Source organism: Lucilia sericata, unplaced genomic scaffold, assembly GCF_015586225.1.
Source record: "Lucilia sericata isolate MDLA Ls3-8-SP2 unplaced genomic scaffold, ASM1558622v1 Contig000202F_arrow, whole genome shotgun sequence".
NCBI classification, from domain to species: domain Eukaryota; kingdom Metazoa; phylum Arthropoda; class Insecta; order Diptera; family Calliphoridae; genus Lucilia; species Lucilia sericata.
The window spans coordinates 34971-60036 of record NW_023994230.1 but is presented as its reverse complement, the minus strand read 5'-3'; the positions used below and the strand labels follow the sequence as shown (position 1 = coordinate 60036).

Sequence of the window (25066 nt, the reverse complement as noted above, 5' to 3'; positions counted from 1 at the left end):
ATTTTTACATTAATAGTAATAAAAAAAATGGAATATAAGTTTTTATATAAAAGAAAAGAAAACCAAAAAGTTGTTTTTTTTTTCGAAAAATTGCATGAGAAAATAACAAAAGAGGAGTAGTACAGGGAATGGGGAAAATAATAAGTTATAAAACAAGATTTAGCTTAATTCAAAGCCCACACCCGATTGTATGGCATAGAGCAGTTTTTCGCGCATTTGTTCAACTGTCTTAAAGGGAGGCAATTTCAAAAGATTTGTACAAGTACTAGCCGTGGGTAAACGTTCCATATCACCAGCATTTTGTATAAAAAAGGGAGGATCCAAATCCTGTAAATATTAAATTAAAAAAAAAAATAAATATTGTCAAGTGTTGAAAGATGTAAGAAAAAAAAAATACCTTAAAACCCAATAAAGGAGGCCGGGAACAACTCGTTACAAATTTCAGCAATTGTCTTTTTTGCAAATCATCAAAACTCTCTAAGGCCGACCAGAAGGCCACTATCGAAGGATGCTCTGGACTATATTCACCACCATATTTACAATGCTTTTTGAGATCTTCCAAGTCTATGGGTATTTCAGCACCCGATATCAATATCTGTAATTCCTTATTGCTAAACATATACAGCCATTCGACTGGTAAAACATTTGACAGACCCTTACGAAATGCTATACAGTGCTGTCTTATCTGTACATTCAATTTATAATCGGCCATTAGTTGCAAGTATTCTATACGATTTGAATTTGTCACTGGTATCGTTTGACCTTGAGGTTTCAATTCAATCACTTGCGTTTGACCGAAAGAACTACTGGCTACTGTAAAATCTAAATTTAATTCACTAACATCACCTTCATAGTCTTTTAAATAGAGAAGATTTTTATACAGTTCCGGATCCAAAGAGGCCAATTGATGTATATCCACATCAGCATATTTGCCGGCCAATTTGGTAAGGAAAAATTCTGCTAAAGGTAGCTCAACTAAGAGATTTTCATAGATCGCTTTGCCTAGAATGCGACCTATGAAATAGTAGTGTTTTTCAAAGTCGGGCACTAAATCGCCCACATTAGGATTGGGATAGAGTTTATTGTCGGTAGTGACCCTGCAACAAAAGGCAAATATTACAAAAGTTTTGCTTAATTTACAAGTTAATACTTACATAAAAAAACCTCTATTGGGATCAAAAGCAGTTTTAATTAATTCCGATAAAAATTCTCTAAAAACACCACCGCCATCTATACCCGCCTCATCCAAACCCAAAGAGGAAACAAACTGTACACGGAATTTTAAGCGTAAGTCAGGTTCTATAGAAAATATTTAAAAAAATTTAAAAAAAAATTCACAAACAAATTTAAAAAATGTAAAACTACCATTTTCCGGCCTTAGTTTATCATAAGCATCTTCATATAAGTGGGTTCTACGCACTGTCAAAGTTATCGAGGGACCCTGCAGAAAGGCCTGCAAGTGACCTTGAACACGCATTTTATCAGCTGCCACCAGGCCCTGTAATATACCCACACGTTTGCTAAAGGCCACCACAAATGGTATTTCCCTTAATATGGTAATAGAACGTATTTGTTTCGTGGACATGGGAGGACCATTTTCAAAATCTTCCCGTGTAAAATCACGTATAGGTTGAAAGGGTCTTATGCCGCGGGTACGACTGCCTCGTGTTAAAGGTAAATCAGCAGGTCTATCTAAAGGCAAATCCAGGCGTGTTACCGTCCAATGTAACTCAGGACAGAAACCTAATCTTAAATCTCTGGTATGTATTTGATTCAGAACAAATACCACCACCTTTAAAAGATTTGACCAAATTTGTTTTTGTTGCTTGATTTTTTTATCATCCGAATCGGAACGACCCAAAACAAAACGATAATGTTGATTAAGATTTGAGCGAGTTTCGGGAAAAGCCAATTCTACCAAACCCAAAGAAACCTCTTTAAGTGTTTTCGATAATTGCACAATTTCAGCCAAAGAAAAGGGCATAAGACGTACATGTAAAGTGGGCTGTAAAGGCTTTTCGATCAATAACTTTTCATCACAAAACTCTACATCGTGTAAAGTAGGCAATAGGCGTCCAAAAAGCATACAGAAAGTGGCCAATAAAGGCACAAATGATTCAGCACCAGCTTGTTTAGCTGCAATACAAAAACAATTAAAACTGAAGTACAAAAAACATTCTCTAAATACTTACGCACTACACCTTTAGATATCAATGTCAAGGGGGCATTAAAGCCCTGTTGTTTTGATTGTGCTATTAGGGTAAACCAAACGGCACGTATAAAGTTGGGCATAAAAGCCAAAGTATATAAAAGCCTTTAAAGAAATCCAGAAAATTAATACAATACTTTCTTATTTAGTCTTCTTTCAGCACACTTACTTATATTCAAACATGGCCATTTTATTGTAAATCATTAAATTATGACAAATTTCGCACAGCCCATAGAGCACTTCTTCATCTTTCAGATACTCCTCTATATAGTCTAATATACTATGAACACGTTCACCCTCATTTAATAATTGTATACACTCCAGTAAACTATCTTTTTCAGTTTCTGACAAGGGTACTGACATAGTCATTACATCCACGGTATCCATGGATTGTATATTGCGTTTATTTTGATATTGATCTTCTTCCTCTTCGTCTTCAGAGTCATCATCGGATGAGGTATCTTCACTAGCATGAGGATGATAACGTTGATGATGGCCGGTATGTTTTAACGATGATTTGGGTAGTTGTAAAATTTTCGGCGATACTTCAGCTATAACTTTGATATAATCCCCCAACAAAGACTTGGCATGTAAAGATTCTAAAGTTTAAACAAAAATATAATAACACTCTTTAATTTGAAATTTTTTTTCCAACAAAAACTTACTTAATTGTTTACGGTCCAACATTAGCAAAGAATGTAATAAAAATGTGCTAAATATCTTAGTTGGTTCCTGTGACTTATCCTCCATAGCCTTATTGCCGGAAGGTGAACTTGAATTTGAAGTCGCATTAAGACTTTCAGCTGCGGAGGCTCCTGTAAAGGTCACCACGGGACTGCTATCAACTTGCATTTTTTCTGGCAATTGTGTTCTTGTACACTGTTGCAAAGTTTTAAGTAAATATTCAAAAGGAAATTCTGAACATTCGGCAAAGCAGGGTAGCAAAAAATAACGTATACAATCGGTATATGGCAGCGCTAGTATATGTTTAGTAAATGATTGACAAATAATATTGCCATAGGAAAAACCGGATGCCGCTTTATTGGCCAACAATAAAGGTCTAAGCATAAGTTGAAATATAGCCTCTGAAAATTGATTTGGTGGATGTAGTGTCTCACCATCTAATGGTGGGCATTTTTGTTCTAATAGTTCACGCAAACGCTTGTAATAGTTCTTTATCTACTAAATAACGAAATATACGATCTAAATAGGTTTGATTAGTTGTTCGTTTTCGACATAACGCTCGATGGATGTTTCCGCAGTGAATGTCTCCAGCATTCTCAGCGGTATGGCTTGTGATGTCTGTTGGACAGATGTTAATTGTATGATACATAAGCTGATGTAGGTTTTTTAAGGCCGATGCAGCCAGGACCCAGCCTCGTAGTGGAAATTGCACTAAACGCGCGGGATTCTTTTACGACTTGTGATCAAATGTCTATCGTAAGAAGAAAAAGAAGAAAAGGAAAAACGTGTGAGTAATGTCTAGTCTAGTGTAGTCTATAGGAAGTATAACAGTCTATAGTCTAGCTAAGGATCGTCTAGTATGTTAGTAGTTAGTCTAAGAGTCTTATTATAGTCTAGTCTATACGATATAGTCTAGTCTATAGTCTAGTCTATATCTAGTCTATAGTCTAGTCTAGTCTATAGTCTAGTCTATAGTCTAGTCTATAGTCTAGTCTATAGTCTAGTCTATAGTCTAGTCTATAGTCTAGTCTATAGTCTAGTCTATAGTCTAGTCTATAGTCTAGTCTATAGTCTAGTCTATAGTCTAGTCTAGTCTATAGTCTAGTCTATAGTCTAGTCTATAGTCTAGTCTATAGTCTAGTCTATAGTCTAGTCTATAGTCTAGTCTATAGTCTAGTCTATAGTCTAGTCTATAGTCTAGTCTATAGTCTAGTCTATAGTCTAGTCTATAGTCTAGTCTATAGTCTAGTCTATAGTCTAGTCTATAGTCTAGTCTATAGTCTAGTCTATAGTCTAGTCTATAGTCTAGTCTATAGTCTAGTCTATAGTCTAGTCTATAGTCTAGTCTATAGTCTAGTCTATAGTCTAGTCTATAGTCTAGTCTATAGTCTAGTCTATAGTCTAGTCTATAGTCTAGTCTATAGTCTAGTCTATAGTCTAGTCTATAGTCTAGTCTATAGTCTAGTCTATAGTCTAGTCTATAGTCTAGTCTAGTCTATAGTCTAGTCTAGTCTATAGTCTAGTCTAGTCTAGTCTAGTCTAGTCTAGTCTAGTCTAGTCTAGTCTAGTCTATAGTCTAGTCTAGTCTAGTCTATAGTCTAGTCTAGTCTATAGTCTAGTCTAGTCTAGTCTAGTCTAGTCTAGTCTAGTTAGTCTAGTCTAGTCTAGTCTAGTCTAGTCTAGTCTAGTCTAGTCTAGTCTATAGTCTCTCTAGTCTAGTCTAGTCTAGTCTAGTCTATAGTCTAGTCTAGTCTATAGTCTAGTCTATAGTCTAGTCTAGTAGTCTAGTCTAGTCTATAGTCTAGTCTATAGTCTAGTCTATAGTCTAGTCTATAGTCTAGTCTATAGTCTAGTCTATAGTCTAGTCTATAGTCTAGTCTATAGTCTAGTCTATAGTCTAGTCTAGTAGTCTAGTCTATAGTCTAGTCTATAGTCTAGTCTATAGTCTAGTCTATAGTCTAGTCTATAGTCTAGTCTATAGTCTAGTCTATAGTCTAGTCTATAGTCTAGTCTATAGTCTAGTCTATAGTCTATCTAGTCTAGTCTAGTCTATAGTCTAGTCTATAGTCTAGTCTATAGTCTAGTCTATAGTCTAGTCTATAGTCTAGTCTATAGTCTAGTCTATAGTCTAGTCTATAGTCTAGTCTATAGTCTAGTCTATAGTCTAGTCTATAGTCTAGTCTATAGTCTAGTCTATAGTCTAGTCTATAGTCTAGTCTATAGTCTAGTCTATAGTCTAGTCTATAGTCTAGTCTATAGTCTAGTCTATAGTCTAGTCTATAGTCTAGTCTATAGTCTAGTCTATAGTCTAGTCTATAGTCTAGTCTATAGTCTAGTCTATAGTCTAGTCTATAGTCTAGTCTATAGTCTAGTCTATAGTCTAGTCTATAGTCTAGTCTATAGTCTAGTCTATAGTCTAGTCTATAGTCTAGTCTATAGTCTAGTCTATAGTCTAGTCTATAGTCTAGTCTATAGTCTAGTCTATAGTCTAGTCTATAGTCTAGTCTATAGTCTAGTCTATAGTCTAGTCTATAGTCTAGTCTATAGTCTAGTCTATAGTCTAGTCTATAGTCTAGTCTATAGTCTAGTCTATAGTCTAGTCTATAGTCTAGTCTATAGTCTAGTCTATAGTCTAGTCTATAGTCTAGTCTATAGTCTAGTCTATAGTCTAGTCTATAGTCTAGTCTATAGTCTAGTCTATAGTCTAGTCTATAGTCTAGTCTATAGTCTAGTCTATAGTCTAGTCTATAGTCTAGTCTATAGTCTAGTCTATAGTCTCTAGTCTAGTCTATAGTCTAGTCTAGTCTATAGTCTAGTCTAGTCTAGTCTATAGTCTAGTCTAGTCTAGTCTAGTCTAGTCTATCTAGTCTATAGTCTAGTCTAGTCTAGTCTATCTAGTCTAGTCTAGTCTAGTCTAGTCTATAGTCTAGTCTATAGTCTAGTCTATAGTCTAGTCTATAGTCTAGTCTATGTCTAGTCTATAGTCTAGTCTATAGTCTAGTCTATAGTCTAGTCTATAGTCTAGTCTATAGTCTAGTCTATAGTCTAGTCTATAGTCTAGTCTATAGTCTAGTCTATAGTCTAGTCTATAGTCTAGTCTATAGTCTAGTCTATAGTCTAGTCTATAGTCTAGTCTATAGTCTAGTCTATAGTCTAGTCTATAGTCTAGTCTATAGTCTAGTCTATAGTCTAGTCTATAGTCTAGTCTATAGTCTAGTCTATAGTCTAGTCTATAGTCTAGTCTATAGTCTAGTCTATAGTCTAGTCTATAGTCTAGTCTATAGTCTAGTCTATAGTCTAGTCTATAGTCTAGTCTATAGTCTAGTCTATAGTCTAGTCTATAGTCTAGTCTATAGTCTAGTCTATAGTCTAGTCTATAGTCTAGTCTATAGTCTAGTCTATAGTCTAGTCTATAGTCTAGTCTATAGTCTAGTCTATAGTCTAGTCTATAGTCTAGTCTATAGTCTAGTCTATAGTCTAGTCTAGTCTAGTCTATAGTCTAGTCATAGTCTAGTCTATAGTCTAGTCTATAGTCTAGTCTAGTAGTCTAGTCTATAGTCTAGTCTATAGTCTAGTCTATAGTCTAGTCTATAGTCTAGTCTATAGTCTAGTCTAGTCTAGTCTAGTCTAGTCTATAGTCTAGTCTATAGTCTAGTCTATAGTCTAGTCTATAGTCTAGTCTATAGTCTAGTCTATAGTCTAGTTCTAGTCTAGTCTATAGTCTAGTCTATAGTCTAGTCTATAGTCTAGTCTATAGTCTAGTCTATAGTCTAGTCTATAGTCTAGTCTATAGTCTAGTCTATAGTCTAGTCTATAGTCTAGTCTATAGTCTAGTCTATAGTCTAGTCTATAGTCTAGTCTATAGTCTAGTCTATAGTCTAGTCTATAGTCTAGTCTATAGTCTAGTCTATAGTCTAGTCTATAGTCTAGTCTATAGTCTAGTCTAGTCTATAGTCTAGTCTATAGTCTAGTCTATAGTCTAGTCTATAGTCTAGTCTATAGTCTAGTCTATAGTCTAGTCTATAGTCTAGTCTATAGTCTAGTCTATAGTCTAGTCTATAGTTAGTCTATAGTCTAGTCTATAGTCTAGTCTATAGTCTAGTCTATAGTCTAGTCTATAGTCTAGTCTATAGTCTAGTCTATAGTCTAGTCTATAGTCTAGTCTATAGTCTAGTCTATAGTCTAGTCTATAGTCTAGTCTATAGTCTAGTCTATAGTCTAGTCTATAGTCTAGTCTATAGTCTAGTCTATAGTCTAGTCTATAGTCTAGTCTATAGTCTAGTCTATAGTCTAGTCTATAGTCTAGTCTATAGTCTAGTCTATAGTCTAGTCTATAGTCTAGTCTATAGTCTAGTCTATAGTCTAGTCTATAGTCTAGTCTATAGTCTAGTCTATAGTCTAGTCTATAGTCTAGTCTATAGTCTAGTCTATAGTCTAGTCTATAGTCTAGTCTATAGTCTAGTCTATAGTCTAGTCTATATTCTAGTCTATAGTCTAGTCTATAGTCTAATGTTTAACCGTATCCTTAGTCCAGTTTATAATTTATTCTTTATTCTATTCTATAATCGAGTCTGTGGTCTGCTTATGGTCTTGTCTACTATCTAATCTTTAATGGGAATGACTTAATCATCACTTACCAATCTCTCACCATCTTTGGTCTCTTTTGAATTGTAAAAAAATATAATTCTTTTGAGTAAAAAAGCCAGATTTTCATCTTGTGTAAGTTTATCACGATGAGTGCGTAAAAATTCATCAAATGTTTCACGTTCATAACGCTTACGGCGCTGTCGATGTATAAATGAACGTAAATAGGATTGCAAAACAATCGCTCCATTGTTTTCACGACGCAATTGATTGCGTTTCAAACGCTCCTCAGCAGCTTTGCGTATAATCGTTTCCCGATCACTGCTGGTCGAGGCACCACCAAAACTTTGGCTCGGCTTACGACGATATTCACCATCGAAGCCAAACATAGTTTTTGTAATGATTTTTCTCTTTTTCTATATAGCTTTTGCTGGGTCCAGTTGTAACAATTGGAAATTTCTTGTTTAGTTTTCAAGGTCTAAACTGTTGTAGTTTTGTTGTTTATGGTGTAATATGTTTTTTGTGTTAATTTTCTTTCACAATCTTTTCAAAGCACTTCCGTATGTAGGATTAGTTTTTCTTGAATTCTTTTTTTTGGATTTTATTTAATTTATTTGTTATTGTTGTTTTAACATTTCTTTTTAAGTTTATATTATATTTAATTACTTTTAAGAAATTTTAATTAATTAATAAAGTTTTTTAACAATAACCTTTTGTGTATTTTCTCAGTTTTTTTTTCTTTAGCATGACACTAGGAAATTTTATGAACTGTCTAATTTGACGTTTAAATGTTTTTGTTTTTTTTAGCTGTTGTCAATTTAATTCTCTGAGAGAGTAAAAACATATGTTGTGTATTATTTAACAGGGTGTATTATAAATTAATTTTAGTTGTTTAGTTATTCGGTGTAGAAACGGCTTATGGTTAGTTTTAAAGAACTTCAACACCGAAAATATTTCGTACTCGTTATTTAATTTAATTCATAAACTTTTCACTTAATTTTATGACAAAAAAGCACTTTTTAGGTTGGCAACATCAACACAATTACAACTGAAATTGGTTGTAATTCATAATACCAAAAAAAAGTTTAGTTGTTCCAAAGTTAAGTTGTTTCAATTTCAACTCAACAGAGTTGAGTTGTAAACCATAATAGGGGCATTATTTAATTACCACTTGGGGTAATTTATATTTTGATCCACTAAAGACATTACTAAAAATAACTAACAAGATTTCTGTCAAGACATTTAGCCAATTTTATCCTCTCAGTAAAATCCATATTTTTAATACTTGTCTGTATTATTTTTATTAAAGTTACATTATATAGGTTTAGATAATAAAACTGAGTCCTTTGATTGGTATTAAACAAAACGTAATAAATACACTTAGAAAAAATTCAGAACAGATTCGATAATGTATGCTTTGCATTAGTTACAGTTAGTTTTAGATATATTTTTAATGGAGATACCGTCATTAACACACTTAACTAGAAACTTTGGGAGTTAGCCGCTACTTAACCAAATTTACTGAACTATTTGAGCCTCGGTATTTGAAGTTGAGTTTGATTGTAAACGTTGCTGAAAGTTTTCAATAGCAGACAACAAAGCCAATGGCACATCCATGGTTTGATCATCAATTAACACTATGTCGAAAGCATTCATATATCTTTCTAAATTTTGTTCGGGCTAAAAGTACAAAAAAACAGACATTTTTAAAGAACTCATATGCTTACCACCACCTACTTACATGATCAAATAAAAATCCTATTTTAATAATATGCGATGAAGACGGCACACCATTTGCCATATCAGCATCTCCTATGGAATCACCCATAACAATGATATGATCACGACTATGTACCAAATCATAATATTCACTGCCATCCAATGCTGTTTCATTTTTATTGAATGTATGAATCATGGGCTGTTGGAAACCATTTAATAAACCATCTTTGTATTGTAAAAAGTTCGAGACCACTTTAACATTCGAGTACATAACATTGGCTTGCTGCAATACGGATATTACGGAATTGCCTAAACCAGCTGAGAATACTAAGACGGGTATATCCAAACGATTAAGCGTTTCGAAAAGAACGTTAGTGCGATCACGCAAAGCATCTTTATATTTGCCGGCAATACCATCAATTTCACTTTGTCCCAAAGGGAAACCACTGAAAGAGAAAAGAATTGGTTATGGGTAACAAAATTGATGGTGTTGTGTGCAAAATTTATATCTATTATTAGATTACAAGATTAATAGTATAGTATATGTATATTCTAGTATAGATTATAAACTATAGTCCTGTCTATAACGTAATGTACAGTCTATACTATAGACTAGTCTGTACATTAGTGTAGGGTCTAGTGTATAGGCTAATGTATAGTCTAGTGTATAGTCTAGTGTACAGTCTAGTGTATAGTCTAGAGTATAATCTAGAGTATAGTCTAGTCTATAGTCCAGTGTATAGTCTAGTGTATAGAATAATCTATAGTCTAGCCTATAGTCTAGGGTCTAGTGTATAGGCTAATGTATAGTCTAGTGTATAGTCTAGTGTACAGTCTAGTGTATAGTCTAGAGTATATTCTAGAGTATAGTCTAGTCTATAGTCCAGTGTATAGTCTAGTGTATAGTATAATCTATAGTCTAGCCTATAGTCTAGTCTAGTTTATGGTCTAATCTATAGTCTATAGTCCAGTTTATAGTCTAGTACATAGTCTAGACTATAGTTAGATCTATAGTGTAATCAATAGTCTTTAATTTATTAATTAGTTAAATATATAATTTAGTCTATGGCATTGTCTATAATCTAGGCCTCAGTCTTGTATAAATTCTAGTCTTGTGTTATATTATGATGAGTATATGGTGTAGATTATGACTTGCAAAACAAAAATCTATTTCATACAACTGGTATTTAAGGGCAATAAAAAAAACATTGTAAAGATTGCCGGAAATCCACTAGATTTCTGTTTTCAATCATTAATTTAAATTAAAATAAATGATGTTGTAAAACACCCCTTTAGAATAAAGGTTTATTAAGTTATTTAAATTAAAATTTTACTACTTTCTGCTCTTTAATAAATGTATAAATGGTTTTATTACTGCAATAGGATTATTTTGCTGGTCGGTCCATAACTAGTCTAAGGTTTTAAATATTTGTTTTTGCTTACTAAGTAAAATTTCTTTGTCACTTTATACTCACACTAATAATTCACCCGTCTTAGTCCACCAATCAATCATATGCTTTATCTTATCCTTAGTCGGTATATGAGGATCAATTTCAATCGGTCGATACTTGTGATACAATTTATCCGATTCCTCTATAAAGTTGGGCGGCAATGACTTGCAGGCATTTAAAATACCAAAACTACTCAGCACCGGTTTACCATCGGCCGTACGTTGTTTTGTGATGGTATAATCAAAGTCCGAAACTAGTTGCAGACGCTCCGTTCCTCCTCTAACAAATTCATTTAGTATACGTTCAACACGTGCCGGATCTTTTATTTTACAGTGATCATCACACAATTGTTTAATATCCTGCAAACGTATGCTGGTCTCGTTCATAGTGTTATCTTCTTGTTGATTCATTTCCGTAGAGGAGCCCATCATTATTCTATCCAAAATTCGTGTAAAAATAGGAGGAGCAGCAGCAAATGTGCTGCGTATTAGTTTCGACGAAATTTTGTTAATAATTTTCAAATGTCAAGTTCTATACGCATAAAGTCACTTTTTTGGGGGAAAATTTAACCAAAGATCATCAATCACTCTCTTTCTCTTGTTAATATCTACTCTTCCTGTTGTTTTCTCTTTGAAATGAAAACTCTTTGGGTGAATGATCTGCAAAGCATAGGGAAAATAAATAACTGTATAATAATAAAAAAGATAAACAAATATTCTACTAAAAACATAAAAACAAACGTTGAGATACTATATACAAAAACTAAACTTATAAATTGATAAGCGTATTCTCGTTTTTTATTGTTTGTTAACTCTTTATTAAATCTGTAGAAAACTATCACTAAATATATCTTAGTGGCGGAATCAGTCTGGTGGTAACTTGGAATGATTATTTTTATAGTACGTACAAGTACGTGCCTTTTGTTTACCTTTTTGCCGCAAATTAAACCAAGTTATCTTCAGTTGGCTACAACAATTCTAGTTAGATTTATTTTCGTTAAAGTTTGTTTATGATTGCAATTAAATTTTTAATATTGTTATTATTATGTAATAGTCGGATGACCTAAATTTTGTTTTATTTCAGACAAATACTTAAAATTTGTAATATTCTTAATGCAATTGTAAAATAATCGAAAATAAAATTCGTACACACGTATACGGTTTTATTTCAATGAAAATATATAATAACAACAACAATAATGTGATTTACCCAGCTGTTCTGTCAGTGTTGTCATTGTTGTACTTTAATTAGTAATCGGTTCACCCTACAGCAAGTAATGAATAGTTTTGTTTAGTTAATTATACCCGTTAATAAAACAACCTTTTGATAAAACAGCAAACCCTAACAGCTGTTTTTGATTGTTGTGTGGTGAGTTTCTGTAAAAACGTAAACAAATGAAACAAAAACAAATTACTAGACATATTTATTTTGTGCTAAGAAAAATTTATGTATTTTAATAATGTTTTATAGCCAGTGCAAGTGTTCTTGGTGTACACCATCTACCCCAATAATAATCCCGGTTTCTTTAGAATCAAGTATTTTTAAAACGGCCATATATAATGTGCAATTCATTCTATATTCCATGACTGGTTGAAAGTCACGGAATCCATCGGAGATCAACCTAAAAAAATGAAAAAGGGGTGGCTTTAACTTCTTGTTCCGTTCATATGGGACAAGATTCGAGCCTCATCGTATCAGTTCGCCAGATACCTTATTTGTGTATATTGCAGGGTCCTGGTACCCAACACAGCCTTATTGTAAACGGTCTCATAATAACACTTAGAACTTTTCTTCATTCTACGACTATGAAAGAATACAGCTATGACATATTAATGCTTTAAGTGCAGCATGACTATCAACCTAAAATCTTACCAGAGACCGGCAAACAATGTGATTCCCTATTAGTTCCGTCACTTTCAAGATCGTTAAATCACCACTTGGAAGACACTACCCATCAGGGAATCAAGGAACATTTTACACCGTTTGTAACACATCGAAATATTGGTCTAATATCCATAAAAGTATATGCTGGGATCTTATTACAGTCTAAGACCATCTAGTCAATATTTGCCAAAATAATTTTAGTTGATTGAGTTTGTTATTGAATATGGACAATATCGGTATACGATAAACTCATCAGGGAGCCAAGGAACTTTTACACCGAAATATTGGTCTAAAATCCATAAAAGTATAGACTAGGATCTTAGACAATAGTTATTTGCCAAAATATTTTTAGTAGATGGAGTTTATTATTGAACTTCAATATTCCAGTATAGCGAAGAAAAACGACAAAAACAAGTTTTATAGGAACTAAAATCTTTTTGCCAAATTTTATGAGGATCAGGAAATTATTTTACAAGATTTATATGATCCAAAATCTTTATGGGTTGGTCCAAAATTAACCCTACCCCCATATAAGTTCCCCTTCAGAAAAAGATATTAACTCCAATAATTGTAATAAAAATACCAATATAGCAACGAAATTCCACATAAACAAGGAGTCAAAATCGTTTTGTCAAATTTAAGGGGATCGGTCCATAATTTAACCTATCCCCGATATAAGCTCCACCTCTGGAAATTACTACCACTCATAACTGGCTTAAAAAATTAGCTATAAAATTCGACAACAACTTTTATATGAAACAAAATTTATCTGTTGAACTTTGTAAGGGTCGGTCCACAGTTGACCCTACCTAAAATCTCAAACAGATTATGCCATCCGATTTCTACACTTCCAACTTAAAGTTCGATATAAGTTTTTATCGTGCACAAGATCGTCCGATAGCAGTTATATATCATTTTATATATACGGCCATAGTAACATTTTTTGTAAAAAATGTTTATTGTTGTAGTACACACCCTAGAACGATGAAATCCGGAAAAAAATGTATGTCATCCGATTTCTACACTTTCAACTTAAAGTTCTATACAGGTTTTTATCGTGCACAAGATCGTCCGATAGCTGTTATATATCATTTTATATATACGGCCATAGTAACATTTTTTGTAAAAAAAAAAGTTTGTTGTTGTAGTACACACCCTAGAACGATGAAATCCGGAAAAAAATGTATGTCATCCGATTTCTACACTTTCAACTTAAAGTTCTATACAGGTTTTTATCGTGCACAAGATCGTCCGATAGCTGATATATATCATTTTATATATACGGCCATAGTAACATTTTTTGTAAAAAAAAGTTTGTTGTTGTAGTACACACCCTAGAACGATGAAATCCGGAAAAAAATGTATGCCATCCGATTTCTACACTTCCAACTTAAAGTTCTATATAGGTTTTAATCGTGCACAAGATCGTCCGTTCAATATTCCAGTATAGCGAAGAAAAACGACAAAAACAAGTTTTATAGGAACTAAAATCTTTTTGCCAAATTTTATGAGGATCAGGAAATTATTTTACAAGATTTATATGATCCAAAATCTTTATGGGTTGGTCCAAAATTAACCCTACCCCCATATAAGTTCCCCTTAAGAAAAAGATATTAACTCCAATAATTGTAATAAAAATACCAATATACCAAAATCCGGAAAAAAATGTAAGTCATCCGATTTCTACACTTTCAACTTAAAGTTCTATACAGGTTTTTATCGTGCACAAGATCGTCCGATAGCTGATATATATCATTTTATATATACGGCCATAGTAACATTTTTTGTAAAAAAAAGTTTGTTGTTGTAGTACACACCCTAGAACGATGAAATCCGGAAAAAAATGTATGCCATCCGATTTCTACACTTCCAACTTAAAGTTCTATATAGGTTTTAATCGTGCACAAGATCGTCCGATAGCAGTTATATATCATTTTATATATACGGCCATAGTAACATTTTTTGTAAAAAAAAAGTTTGTTGTTGTAGTACACACCCTAGAACGATGAAATCCGGAAAAAAATGTATGCCATCCGATTTCTACACTTCCAACTTAAAGTTCTATATTAGTTTTTATCGTGCACAAGATCGTCCGATAACATTTATATATCATTTTCTATATATGACCATAGTAACATTTTTTGATTGTTTTTTATTAAAAGACATTCTGTAACGATATAATCCCAAATATATTTATATTTTATCAGATTTGTTCCTTTCCACATTTATATACATATTTTAATTGATCAAAAATAATTTTTTTTAAGTAAATCATAAAAATCAATTTTTTTGAATCTTTTCCACGTGCATAAACACATATTGAAAATGTAAATATTGAAAACAAGTTTTTGCGTCTTTTCCACGTGCACAAACACATTTTTGTAAACAAAAAAAACTCACCACACCAAAAAAAATGTTTATTTTGATAAAACAGCTGTTACGGTTTGTTTTATTTTTCGTCGGATTGTTTTCTTTATGTGCGCACATAAAGAAAACAACCCGACGAAAAATAAAACAAACCGTAACAGCTGTTTTATCAAAATAAACATTTTTTTTGGTGTGGTGAGTTATTTTTGTTTACAAATATGTGTTTCTGCACGTGGAAAAGACGCAAAAACTCGTTTTCATTATTTACATTTTCAATATGTGTTTATGCACGTGGAAAAAATTCAAAAAAATTGATTTTCATGATTTACATTAAAAAAAATATTTTTGATCAATTAAAATATGTGTATAAATGTGGAAAGGAACAAATCTGATAAAATATAAATATATTTGGGATTATATCGTTACAGAATGCCTTTTAATAAAAAACATTCAAAAAATGTTACTATGGTCATATATGTATATAAAATGATATATAAGTGCTATCGGACGATCTTGTGCACGATAAAAACCTATATAGAACTTTAAGTTGGAAGTGTAGAAATCGGATGGCATACATTTTTTTCCGGATTTCATCGTTCTAGGGTGTGTACTACAACAACAAACTTTTTTTTTACAAAAAAAGTTACTATAGCCGTATATATAAAATGATATATAACTGCTATCGGACGATCTTGTGCACGACAAAAACCTATATAGAACTTTAAGTTGGAAGTGTAGAAATCGGATGACATACATTTTTTTCCGGATTTCATCGCTCTAGGGTGTGTACTACAACAACAAACTTTTTTTTTACAAAAAATGTTACTATAGCCGTATATATAAAATGATATATAACTGCTATCGGACGATCTTGTGCACGATAAAAACCTATATAGAACTTTAAGTTGGAAGTGTAGAAATCGGATGGCATACATTTTTTTCCGGATTTCATCGTTCTAAGGTGTGTACTACAACAACAAACTTTTTTTTTACAAAAAATGTTACTATAGCCGTATATATAAAATGATATATTACTGCTATCGGACGATCTTGTGCACGATAAAAACCTATATAGAACTTTAAGTTGGAAGTGTAGAAACCGGATGGCATACATTTTTTTCCGGATTTCATCGTTCTAGGGTGTGTACTACAACAACAAACTTTTCTTTCACAAAAAATGTTACTATAGCCGTATATATAAAATGATATATAACTGCTATCGGACGATCTTGTGCACGATAAAAACCTATATAGAACTTTAAGTTGGAAGTGTAGAAATCGGATGGCATACATTTTTTTCCGGATTTCATCGTTCTAGGGTGTGTACTACAACAACAAACTTTTTTTTACAAAAAATGTTACTATAGCCGTATATATAAAATGATATATAACTGCTATCGGACGATCTTGTGCACGATAAAAACCTATATAGAACTTTAAGTTGGAAGTGTAGAAATCGTATGGCATAAATTTTTTTCCGGATTTCATCGTTCTAGGGTGTGTACTACAACAACAAACTTTTTTTTCCAAAAAATGTTATTATGGCCGTATATATAAAATGATATATAACTGCTATCGGACGATCTTGTGCACGATAAAAACCTATATAGAACTTTAAGTTGGAAGTGTGGAAATCGGATGGCATATATTTTTTTCCGGATTTCATCGTTCTAGGGTGTGTACTACAACAACAAACTTTTCTTTTACAAAAAATGTTACTATAGCCGTATATATAAAATGATATATAACTGCTATCGGACGATCTTGTGCACGATAAAAACCTATATAGAACTTTAAGTCAGAAGTGTAGAAATCGGATGACATACATTTTTTCCGGATTTCATCGTTCTAGGGTGTGTACTACAACAACAAACTTTTTTTTTACAAAAAATGTTACTATAGCCGTATATATAAAATGATATATAACTGCTATCGGACGATCTTGTGCACGATAAAAACCTATATAGAACTTTAAGTTGGAAGTGTAGAAATCGGATGGCATACATTTTTTTCCGGATTTCATCGTTCTAGGGTGTGTACTACAACAACAAACTTTTTTTTTACAAAAAATGTTACTATAGCCGTATATGTAAAATGATATATAACTGCTATCGGACGATCTTGTGCACGATAAAAACCTATATAGAACTTTAAGTTGGAAGTGTAGAAACCGGATGGCATACATTTTTTTCCGGATTTCATCGTTCTAGGGTGTGTACTACAACAACAAACTTTTCTTTTACAAAAAATGTTACTATAGCCGTATATATAAAATGATATATAACTGCTATCGGACGATCTTGTGCACGATAAAAACCTATATAGAACTTTGAGTTGGAAGTGTAGAAATCGGATGGCATACATTTTTTTCCGGATTTTATCGTTCTAGGGTGTGTACTACAACAACAAACTTTTTTTTTACAAAAAATGTTACTATAGCCGTATATATAAAATGATATATAACTGCTATCGGACGATCTTGTGCACGATAAAAACCTATATAGAACTTTAAGTTGGAAGTGTAGAAATCATATGGCATACATTTTTTTCCGGATTTCATCGTTCTAGGGTGTGTACTACAACAACAAACTTTTTTTTCCAAAAAATGTTATTATGGTCGTATATATAAAATGATATATAACTGCTATCGGACGATCTTGTGCACGATAAAAACCTATATAGAACTTTAAGTTGGAAGTGTAGAAATCGGATGGCATACATTTTTTTCCGGATTTCATCGTTCTAGGGTGTGTACTACAACAACAAACTTTTTTTTACAAAAAATGTTACTATAGCCGTATATATAAAATGATATATAACTGCTATCGGACGATCTTGTGCACGATAAAAACCTATATAGAACTTTAAGTTGGAAGTGTAGAAATCGTATGGCATACATTTTTTTCCGGATTTCATCGTTCTAGGGTGTGTACTACAACAACAAACTTTTTTTTCCAAAAAATGTTATTATGGCCGTATATATAAAATGATATATAACTGCTATCGGACGATCTTGTGCACGATAAAAACCTATATAGAACTTTAAGTTGGAAGTGTGGAAATCGGATGGCATACATTTTTTTCCGGATTTCATCGTTCTAGGGTGTGTACTACAACAACAAACTTTTTTTTTACAAAAAATGTTACTATAGCCGTATATATAAAATGATATATAACTGCTATCGGACGATCTTGTGCACGATAAAAACCTATATAGAACTTTAAGTCAGAAGTGTAGAAATCGGATGACATACATTTTTTTCCGGATTTCATCGTTCTAGGGTGTGCACTACAACAACAAACTTTTTTTTTACAAAAAATGTTACTATAGCCGTATATATAAAATGATATATAACTGCTATCGGACGATCTTGTGCACGATAAAAACCTATATAGAACTTTAAGTTGGAAGTGTAGAAATCGGATGGCATACATTTTTTTCCGGATTTCATCGTTCTAGAGTGTGTACTACAACAACAAACTTTTTTTTTACAAAAAATGTTACTATAGCCGTATATATAAAATGATATATAACTGCTATCGGACGATCTTGTGCACGATAAAAACCTATATAGAACTTTAAGTTGGAAGTGTAGAAACCGGATGGCATACATTTTTTTCCGGATTTCATCGTTCTAGGGTGTGTACTACAACAACAAACTTTTCTTTTACAAAAAATGTTACTATAGCCGTATATATAAAATGATATATAACTGCTATCGGACGATCTTGTGCACGATAAAAACCTATATAGAACTTTAAGTTGGAAGTGTAGAAATCGGATGGCATACATTTTTTTCCGGATTTCATCGTTCTAGGGTGTGTACTACAACAACAAACTTTTTTTTACAAAAAATGTTACTATAGCCGTATATATAAAATGATATATAACTGCTATCGGACGATCTTGTGCACGACAAAAACCTATATAGAACTTTAAGTTGGAAGTGTAGAAATCGGATGACATACATTTTTTTCCGGATTTCATCGTTCTAGGGTGTGTACTGCAACAACAAACTTTTTTTTTACAAAAAATGTTAATATGGCCGTATATACAAAATGATATATAACTGCTATCGGACGATCTTGTGCACGATAAAAACTTATATAGAACTTTAAGTTGGAAGTGTGGAAATCGGATGGCATACATTTTTTTCCGGATTTCATCGTTCTAGGGTGTGTACTACAACAACAAACTTTTTTTTGACAAAAAATGTTATTATGGAAGTATATATAAAATGATATATAACTGCTATCGGACGATCTTGTGCACGATAAAAACCTATATAGAACTTTAAGTTGGAAGTGTAGAAATCGGATGGCATACATTTTTTTCCGGATTTCATCGTTCTAGGATGTGTACTACAACAACAAACTTTTTTTTACATAGTTTTATTATGGAAATATATAGAAAATTATATATAGCTTTAAGTTGGAAGTGTAGAAATCGGATGGCATATATTTTTTTCCGGATTTCATCGTGCTAGGGTGTGTACTACAACAACAAACTTTTTTTTTACAAAAAATTTTATTATGGAAGTATATAGAAAATTATATATAACTACTATCGGACGATCTTGTGCACGATAAAATCCTATATAGAACTTTAAGTTGGAAATATACAAATCGGATGGCATAATTTGTTTTGTGGATTTCATCGTTCTAGGGTGTGTACTACAGCAACAAACTTTTTTTACAAAAAATGTGACTATATCCGTATATAGAAAATTATATATAACTGCTATCGGAAGATCTTGTGCACGATAAAAACATATATAGAACTTTAAGTTGGAAGTGTAGAAATCGGATGGCATAATCTGTTTGAGATTTTAGGTAGGGCCAGTTATGAGTGGTAGTAATTTCCCGAGGAGGACCTTATATCGGGGATAGGTTAAATTATGGACCGATCCCCTTAAATTTGACAAAACTATGTTGACTCCTTGTTTATGTGGAATTTCTTTGCGATATTGGTATTTTTATTACAATTATTGGAGTTAATATCTTTTTCTGAAGGGGAACTTATATGGGGGTAGGGTCAATTTTGAACCAACCCAGAAAGGTTTTGGATCATATAAATCTTGTAAAATAATTTCCTGATCCTCATAAAATTTGGCAAAAAGATTTTAATTCCTATAAAACTTGTTTTTGTCGTTCTTCTTCGCTATACTCGAATATTGAAGCTCAATAATAAACTCCATCAACTAAAAATATTTTTTGCAAATATTGGCTAAGATCCTAGTCTATACTTTTATGGATTTTAGACCAATATTTCGGTGTAAAAGTTCCTTGGCTCCCTGATGAGTTTATCGTATACCGATATTGTCCATTTTCAATAACAAACTCAATCTTAGAATGTAATAAGATCCCAGCATATACTTTTATGGATATTAGACCAATATTTCAATGTGTTACAAACGGTGTAAAATGTTCCTTGACTCCCTGATGGGTTGTGTCTTCCAAGTGGTGATTTAGCGATCTTGAAAGTGACGGAACTAATAGGGAATCACATTGTTCGCCGGTCTCTGGTAAGATTTTAGGTTGATAGTCATGCTGCACTTAAAGCATTAATATGTCATAGCTGTATTCTTGCATAGTCGTAGAATGAAGAAAAGATCTAAGTATTATTATGAGACCGTTTACAATAAGGCTGTGTTGGGTACCAGGACCCTGCAATATACACAAATGAGGTATCTGGCGAACTGATACGATGAGGCTCGAATCTTGTCCCATATGAACGGAACAAGAAGTTAAAGCCACCCCTTTTTCATTTTTTAGGTTGATCTCCGATGGATTCCGTGACTCTTTCAACCAGTCATGGAATATAGAATGAATCGCACATTATATATGGCCGTTTTAAAAATACTTGATTCTAATGAAACCGGGATTATTATTGGGGTAGATGGTGTACACCAAGAACACTTGCACTGGCTATAAAACATTATTAAAATACATAAATTTTTCTTAGCACAAAATAAATATGTCTAGTAATTTGTTTTTGTTTCATTTGTTTACGTTTTTACAGAAACTCACCACACAACAATCAAAAACAGCTGTTAGGGTTTGCTGTTTTATCAAAAGGTTGTTTTATTAACGGGTATACTTTTATTGTATTTAAAACCCCGAAAATAATTTATATTTTACAAACGAAAAAAAATATTTTTTATTCTTTGACATTTCATTTTAATTAAAACTGAAAAAAGAAAAGTTGTAAATTTTCGTATTGAAAATGAAAAAAGTATTTCACATACATTTTTTCTTTTTCCATTAGTGCAGAAAAAAATAACAAAAAGACGTGTTTATAATATGTTTTAAGATGAAATATCTTCTGAAAAAAATTAATTAACTATTATTTTCATTCACTAGTATATAAAATCCCAGTAATAACATACAAAAAATAACGTATCAGAAATACATTTATTATTTAGTACCTTTTGAACAACTGTGTTTATTTTTGTGCTTCTACTAATACATTCTCACCAGTTAGGTTTTTGACAGGGGACTTAGGTCTTTGACAATCCCTTTCGCCTATATGCTACTACATGGCGAAACTAATAAGGTGAAGTCATTTCAACAGCTGATTGTTTTTTTGTCCATGGAAATTTAGCCCGAAGCTGTCAAACTCCATATAAAAAAAATTCTCTCTCAAACCCGACGCTGTCAAACTACATATATAAAAAATTTCATGAATTCGCCGTAAAATGAAATGACTTCACCTTATAGTCTATTCGCCTTGATGCTACTATATGTATCATGGCGAAACAAATAAGGTGAAGTCATTTCAACAGCTGATTGTTTTTTTGTCCATGGAAATTTAGCCCGAAGCTGTCAAGCTCCATATAAAAAAAATTCTCTCTCAAACCCGACGCTGTCAAACTACATATATAAAAAATTTCATGAATTCGCCGCAAAATGAAATGACTTCACCTTATGGTCTAATCGCCTTGATATGTATACAACCATATGTTGTAAAAATGTCGAAAAAATCTACTATCTTGTAATAGAAACTCGAATCATCGATTCTGTGATAAAAGTTAAAAATCGGAAAGATGAAAAAAAGGTTGACAAGTCAAAGGTCAATATGAAAAATGTTAAAAAAAATTATATTTAATTAAGGAACGCATCAATCATAAGGAAATTCATTTATTTTCAAATGTTTCTATCATTTTTCTTTAGTCTTTAGTAGGATTATAAGCAATTTTAATATGATTAAAATGATTAATAACAACCATATGTTGTAAAAATGTCGAAAAAATCTACTATCTTGTAATAGAAACTCGAATCATCGATTCTGTGATAAAAGTTAAAAATCGGAAAGATGAAAAAAAGGTTGACAAGTCAAAGGTCAATATGAAAAATGTTAAAAAAAATTATATTTAATTAAGGAACGCATCAATCATAAGGAAATTCATTTATTTTCAAATGTTTCTATCATTTTTCTTTAGTCTTTAGTAGGATTATAAGCAATTTTTTTGCTCAGTGTGCGTACTTAATGAAAAATACAACCCTGTTCAGTATTCAAAAAAATTCCATCAGTTTGGCAGATGCAAAAAAATACAACAACAAAAGCAGCAGTGCCGCCAACCATCAAAACAAATTTTCAAACAAAAAAAACCATTCCTTTGAAGAATTAACGCACGGAGAGCGCCATTACATTTTCAATATTTATTTTCATAATTATCCACAAAAATGCCGCGCACAAAAGTCTCGAAAAGTTCCAAACGCAATCGGGAGACAACAAATCGTGAAGAAAAAGTAAGAGAATTTGAAAATTCCCTCGATGGCTTTCAAAATACAGTCGACGATAAAATACAGGATATTTTCACTGCTTACGATGATGAAATCAAAATGTTGCTACAGCGTACTCCAAGGGCTTTGCTCAAATTGAAAATGGTGGATGTGTTTTCATTGGTAAGTCTAAAGAATTTGGTATTTTGTGCAAATAACAGTGGGATGTTTATATATTGCTTTGATTTCTTTAATGCTTTGCAGGATTTGGATCGTTTCAGCGATTGGGAACAACAGAAATCCAAAATGTTAAATGCCACTTTACAAAATTCCTCTATAAAACAGTCAACCAGGACGATAAATCCCAACGATGAGGGTGAGTTTCTTTGTGTATATTATTTTAAATAATAATTTGGGTCTTTGGTGTTAAATATATATTTAATGGTTTAGAGGGAATCTTTACAATTTTCTTTGTGATAAGACGCCCATCAACTGGCTTTGGTTTTATTTTATTTCTCATTACTTAAATGTTCACTCTACTGTATTTAATTTATTATACTTTTCCTTGAAACTTTTAACCAATTTCCCAATTGCACCTTTAAAAAAAGAAATATTTTTAAATAACAAACACACACATATCTCATCTTATTGCTACTACTTTTCTTCTGCTCATTTATATGTATTGTAAACAATTATGGCACTTTGACTCATTTGGTAAAGGCTACCTTACAGAGGATAGTTCAACTGGCGGCAGCATTGGTTCAGCCATAGCAAATCCTGCATTTTTGAGTACTTCAAATATGCTAACACAACCTCTGATACAACAACAGTCGGCCCGTTTGCGTACCCCAGGACCATTGAGCTCAGCACGAGCTAGACGTCCTAGACGTAGTCGTTCAGCATGCGGCAATTTGGCTCCTATACCAGCATCAGCTGTCAAATTAAAGCCACAATTAAGTGCTACAGCTGGAGGACATGGACATGGTGCTGCAGAACATCATTCGCGTAGTAAAATGCGCACACCAATGGCCAGTCGCACAAAGGCTCTCAGTGCAGATCGTACAACTAAATTTGATAATCCAAGTTCACCACAATCGCCACCCACATTTTTGCGTTTCCCCAAACCTGGCGAATTGGCCTTGTCAAAATGTGGCAGTCCTTTAGTTACACAAATGTAAGTTTTAAAATAATTTTTTTTTAAAATAATAACATTTTCTTTAAATGTTGTATTTATATATTTTCTTTAGGTTACCAGAAAACATTGCTCACTTGAATATACCATTGCGTAATGGCGTCATTTCTATGCGCCCCAAAAAACTTGCCGATCTACAACCACATATTTTAGAAGACCTTGATCCCACAACTGTGGATCAGCTAAGAACCTTAAAACTTAACATTGATAAAATTGTAAGTATGGTGGACAAAGCGGGATATTAATATGAAGTCAAGCGAGCACCTCTTAAACGAAAGAAGAACTTCTTTTGTAAAACACAACTTTTAGTTTTAATCATTACTTTTCTAAAATATTTTTTTGGCTATAAATTTAAACAAAACTCTATTTTGTAATCATATACATCATACTACCCACCAATGATTCAAGCTATAATTTACAAGTTAGCTGGAAAATCTTATACTAAAACTTTAAAACAAGTAAAATCCTCTTTACACTTATTACAACATTGCCTTTAATCCTGTTTAAAACTTGTTATGAAACCAAGATTTACAGTTGTTTTCCAGCTAATTATTTATTGGCTAATTAATGTATTATTATTTTTTTTTTTGCTATAATATTTTGTAAGTTTGTTGGCAAGTACGTACTACTCTCATCATTTACCCCTATAATCCATTATGCTTTTTACATTACTTACTGTGTGCAAAAGGAGTTAGTTGCCTCCTTTAAATTCTCTCTACCGACATGATTAGACGCTTAATTATTTGTTCCTTTAAAGCGAACATAAATCTAAATTAAATTTTCATGTCGTTTTATTCTCTTTTTTTTAATCTAATGTATTTTGTTGACATCCTTTTTTTTCTTATTTTACTTTTATTTTAATTTTTCTCTTTGTTGGTGTAACTTTATTTTAAGTTTTTCTTTTAAACATATTTTGTATCCAAATCACAAAAGAAAATAGCAAGCAAATACATAAAACAAATATTTCGATTTAGTTTTATATAATTAAATTAATGTAACGTAAGTTAAGTTTTTTTTTATTCAATTTTATAAATAACAAATAAAATATTTCAATTGATCCTAAGTTTTTGGATAATATATTATTTTATTAGTAGTTTTAATTTTGTGCTCAATAAAAGTAGCGATCAAGTAAAATATTTCCTGCAGAAAGAAAACTTATTGCAGTCTCCTACAGAAAGAAAATTTGTTAAGAAGTCTCAAACTGGAAGAAAACATGTTAAGGAGGAAGTACACAACACGCGTTGAGGCGGC

The 25066-nt window shown here is 32.3% G+C and overlaps 3 protein-coding genes across 3 annotated transcripts; 1 reads left to right on the top strand and 2 right to left on the bottom strand.

Moving 5' to 3' along the window:
• Window positions 1-18: 18 nt before the first annotated feature.
• Window positions 19-8209, bottom strand: LOC119601962 (ubiquitin-protein ligase E3C). Its single transcript, XM_037953269.1, is given in 9 exon segments — window positions 19-327; window positions 398-1097; window positions 1155-1299; window positions 1366-2136; window positions 2193-2314; window positions 2379-2808; window positions 2875-3580; window positions 3583-3644; window positions 7527-8209. Coding segments are annotated over 9 exon segments (3444 nt in total). The 5' UTR covers window positions 7867-8209; the 3' UTR covers window positions 19-159.
• A 541-nt stretch (window positions 8210-8750) lies between these two features.
• Window positions 8751-11830, bottom strand: LOC119601968 (7-methylguanosine phosphate-specific 5'-nucleotidase). Its single transcript, XM_037953274.1, has 4 exons — window positions 11576-11830; window positions 10672-11306; window positions 9219-9642; window positions 8751-9157 (listed from the first exon to the last, which is right to left on the bottom strand). Exons 2-4 carry the CDS (start codon window positions 11076-11078, stop codon window positions 8996-8998), a joined length of 993 nt encoding a protein of 330 aa, XP_037809202.1. The 5' UTR covers window positions 11079-11306; window positions 11576-11830; the 3' UTR covers window positions 8751-8995.
• A 10643-nt stretch (window positions 11831-22473) lies between these two features.
• LOC119601969 (borealin-like) lies at window positions 22474-24846 on the top strand. Its single transcript, XM_037953275.1, has 4 exons — window positions 22474-22806; window positions 22888-22999; window positions 23344-23797; window positions 23871-24846. The coding sequence occupies exons 1-4, from the start codon at window positions 22585-22587 to the stop codon at window positions 24058-24060; spliced, it is 978 nt and encodes a 325-aa protein (XP_037809203.1). The 5' UTR covers window positions 22474-22584; the 3' UTR covers window positions 24061-24846.
• Window positions 24847-25066: the final 220 nt, after the last annotated feature.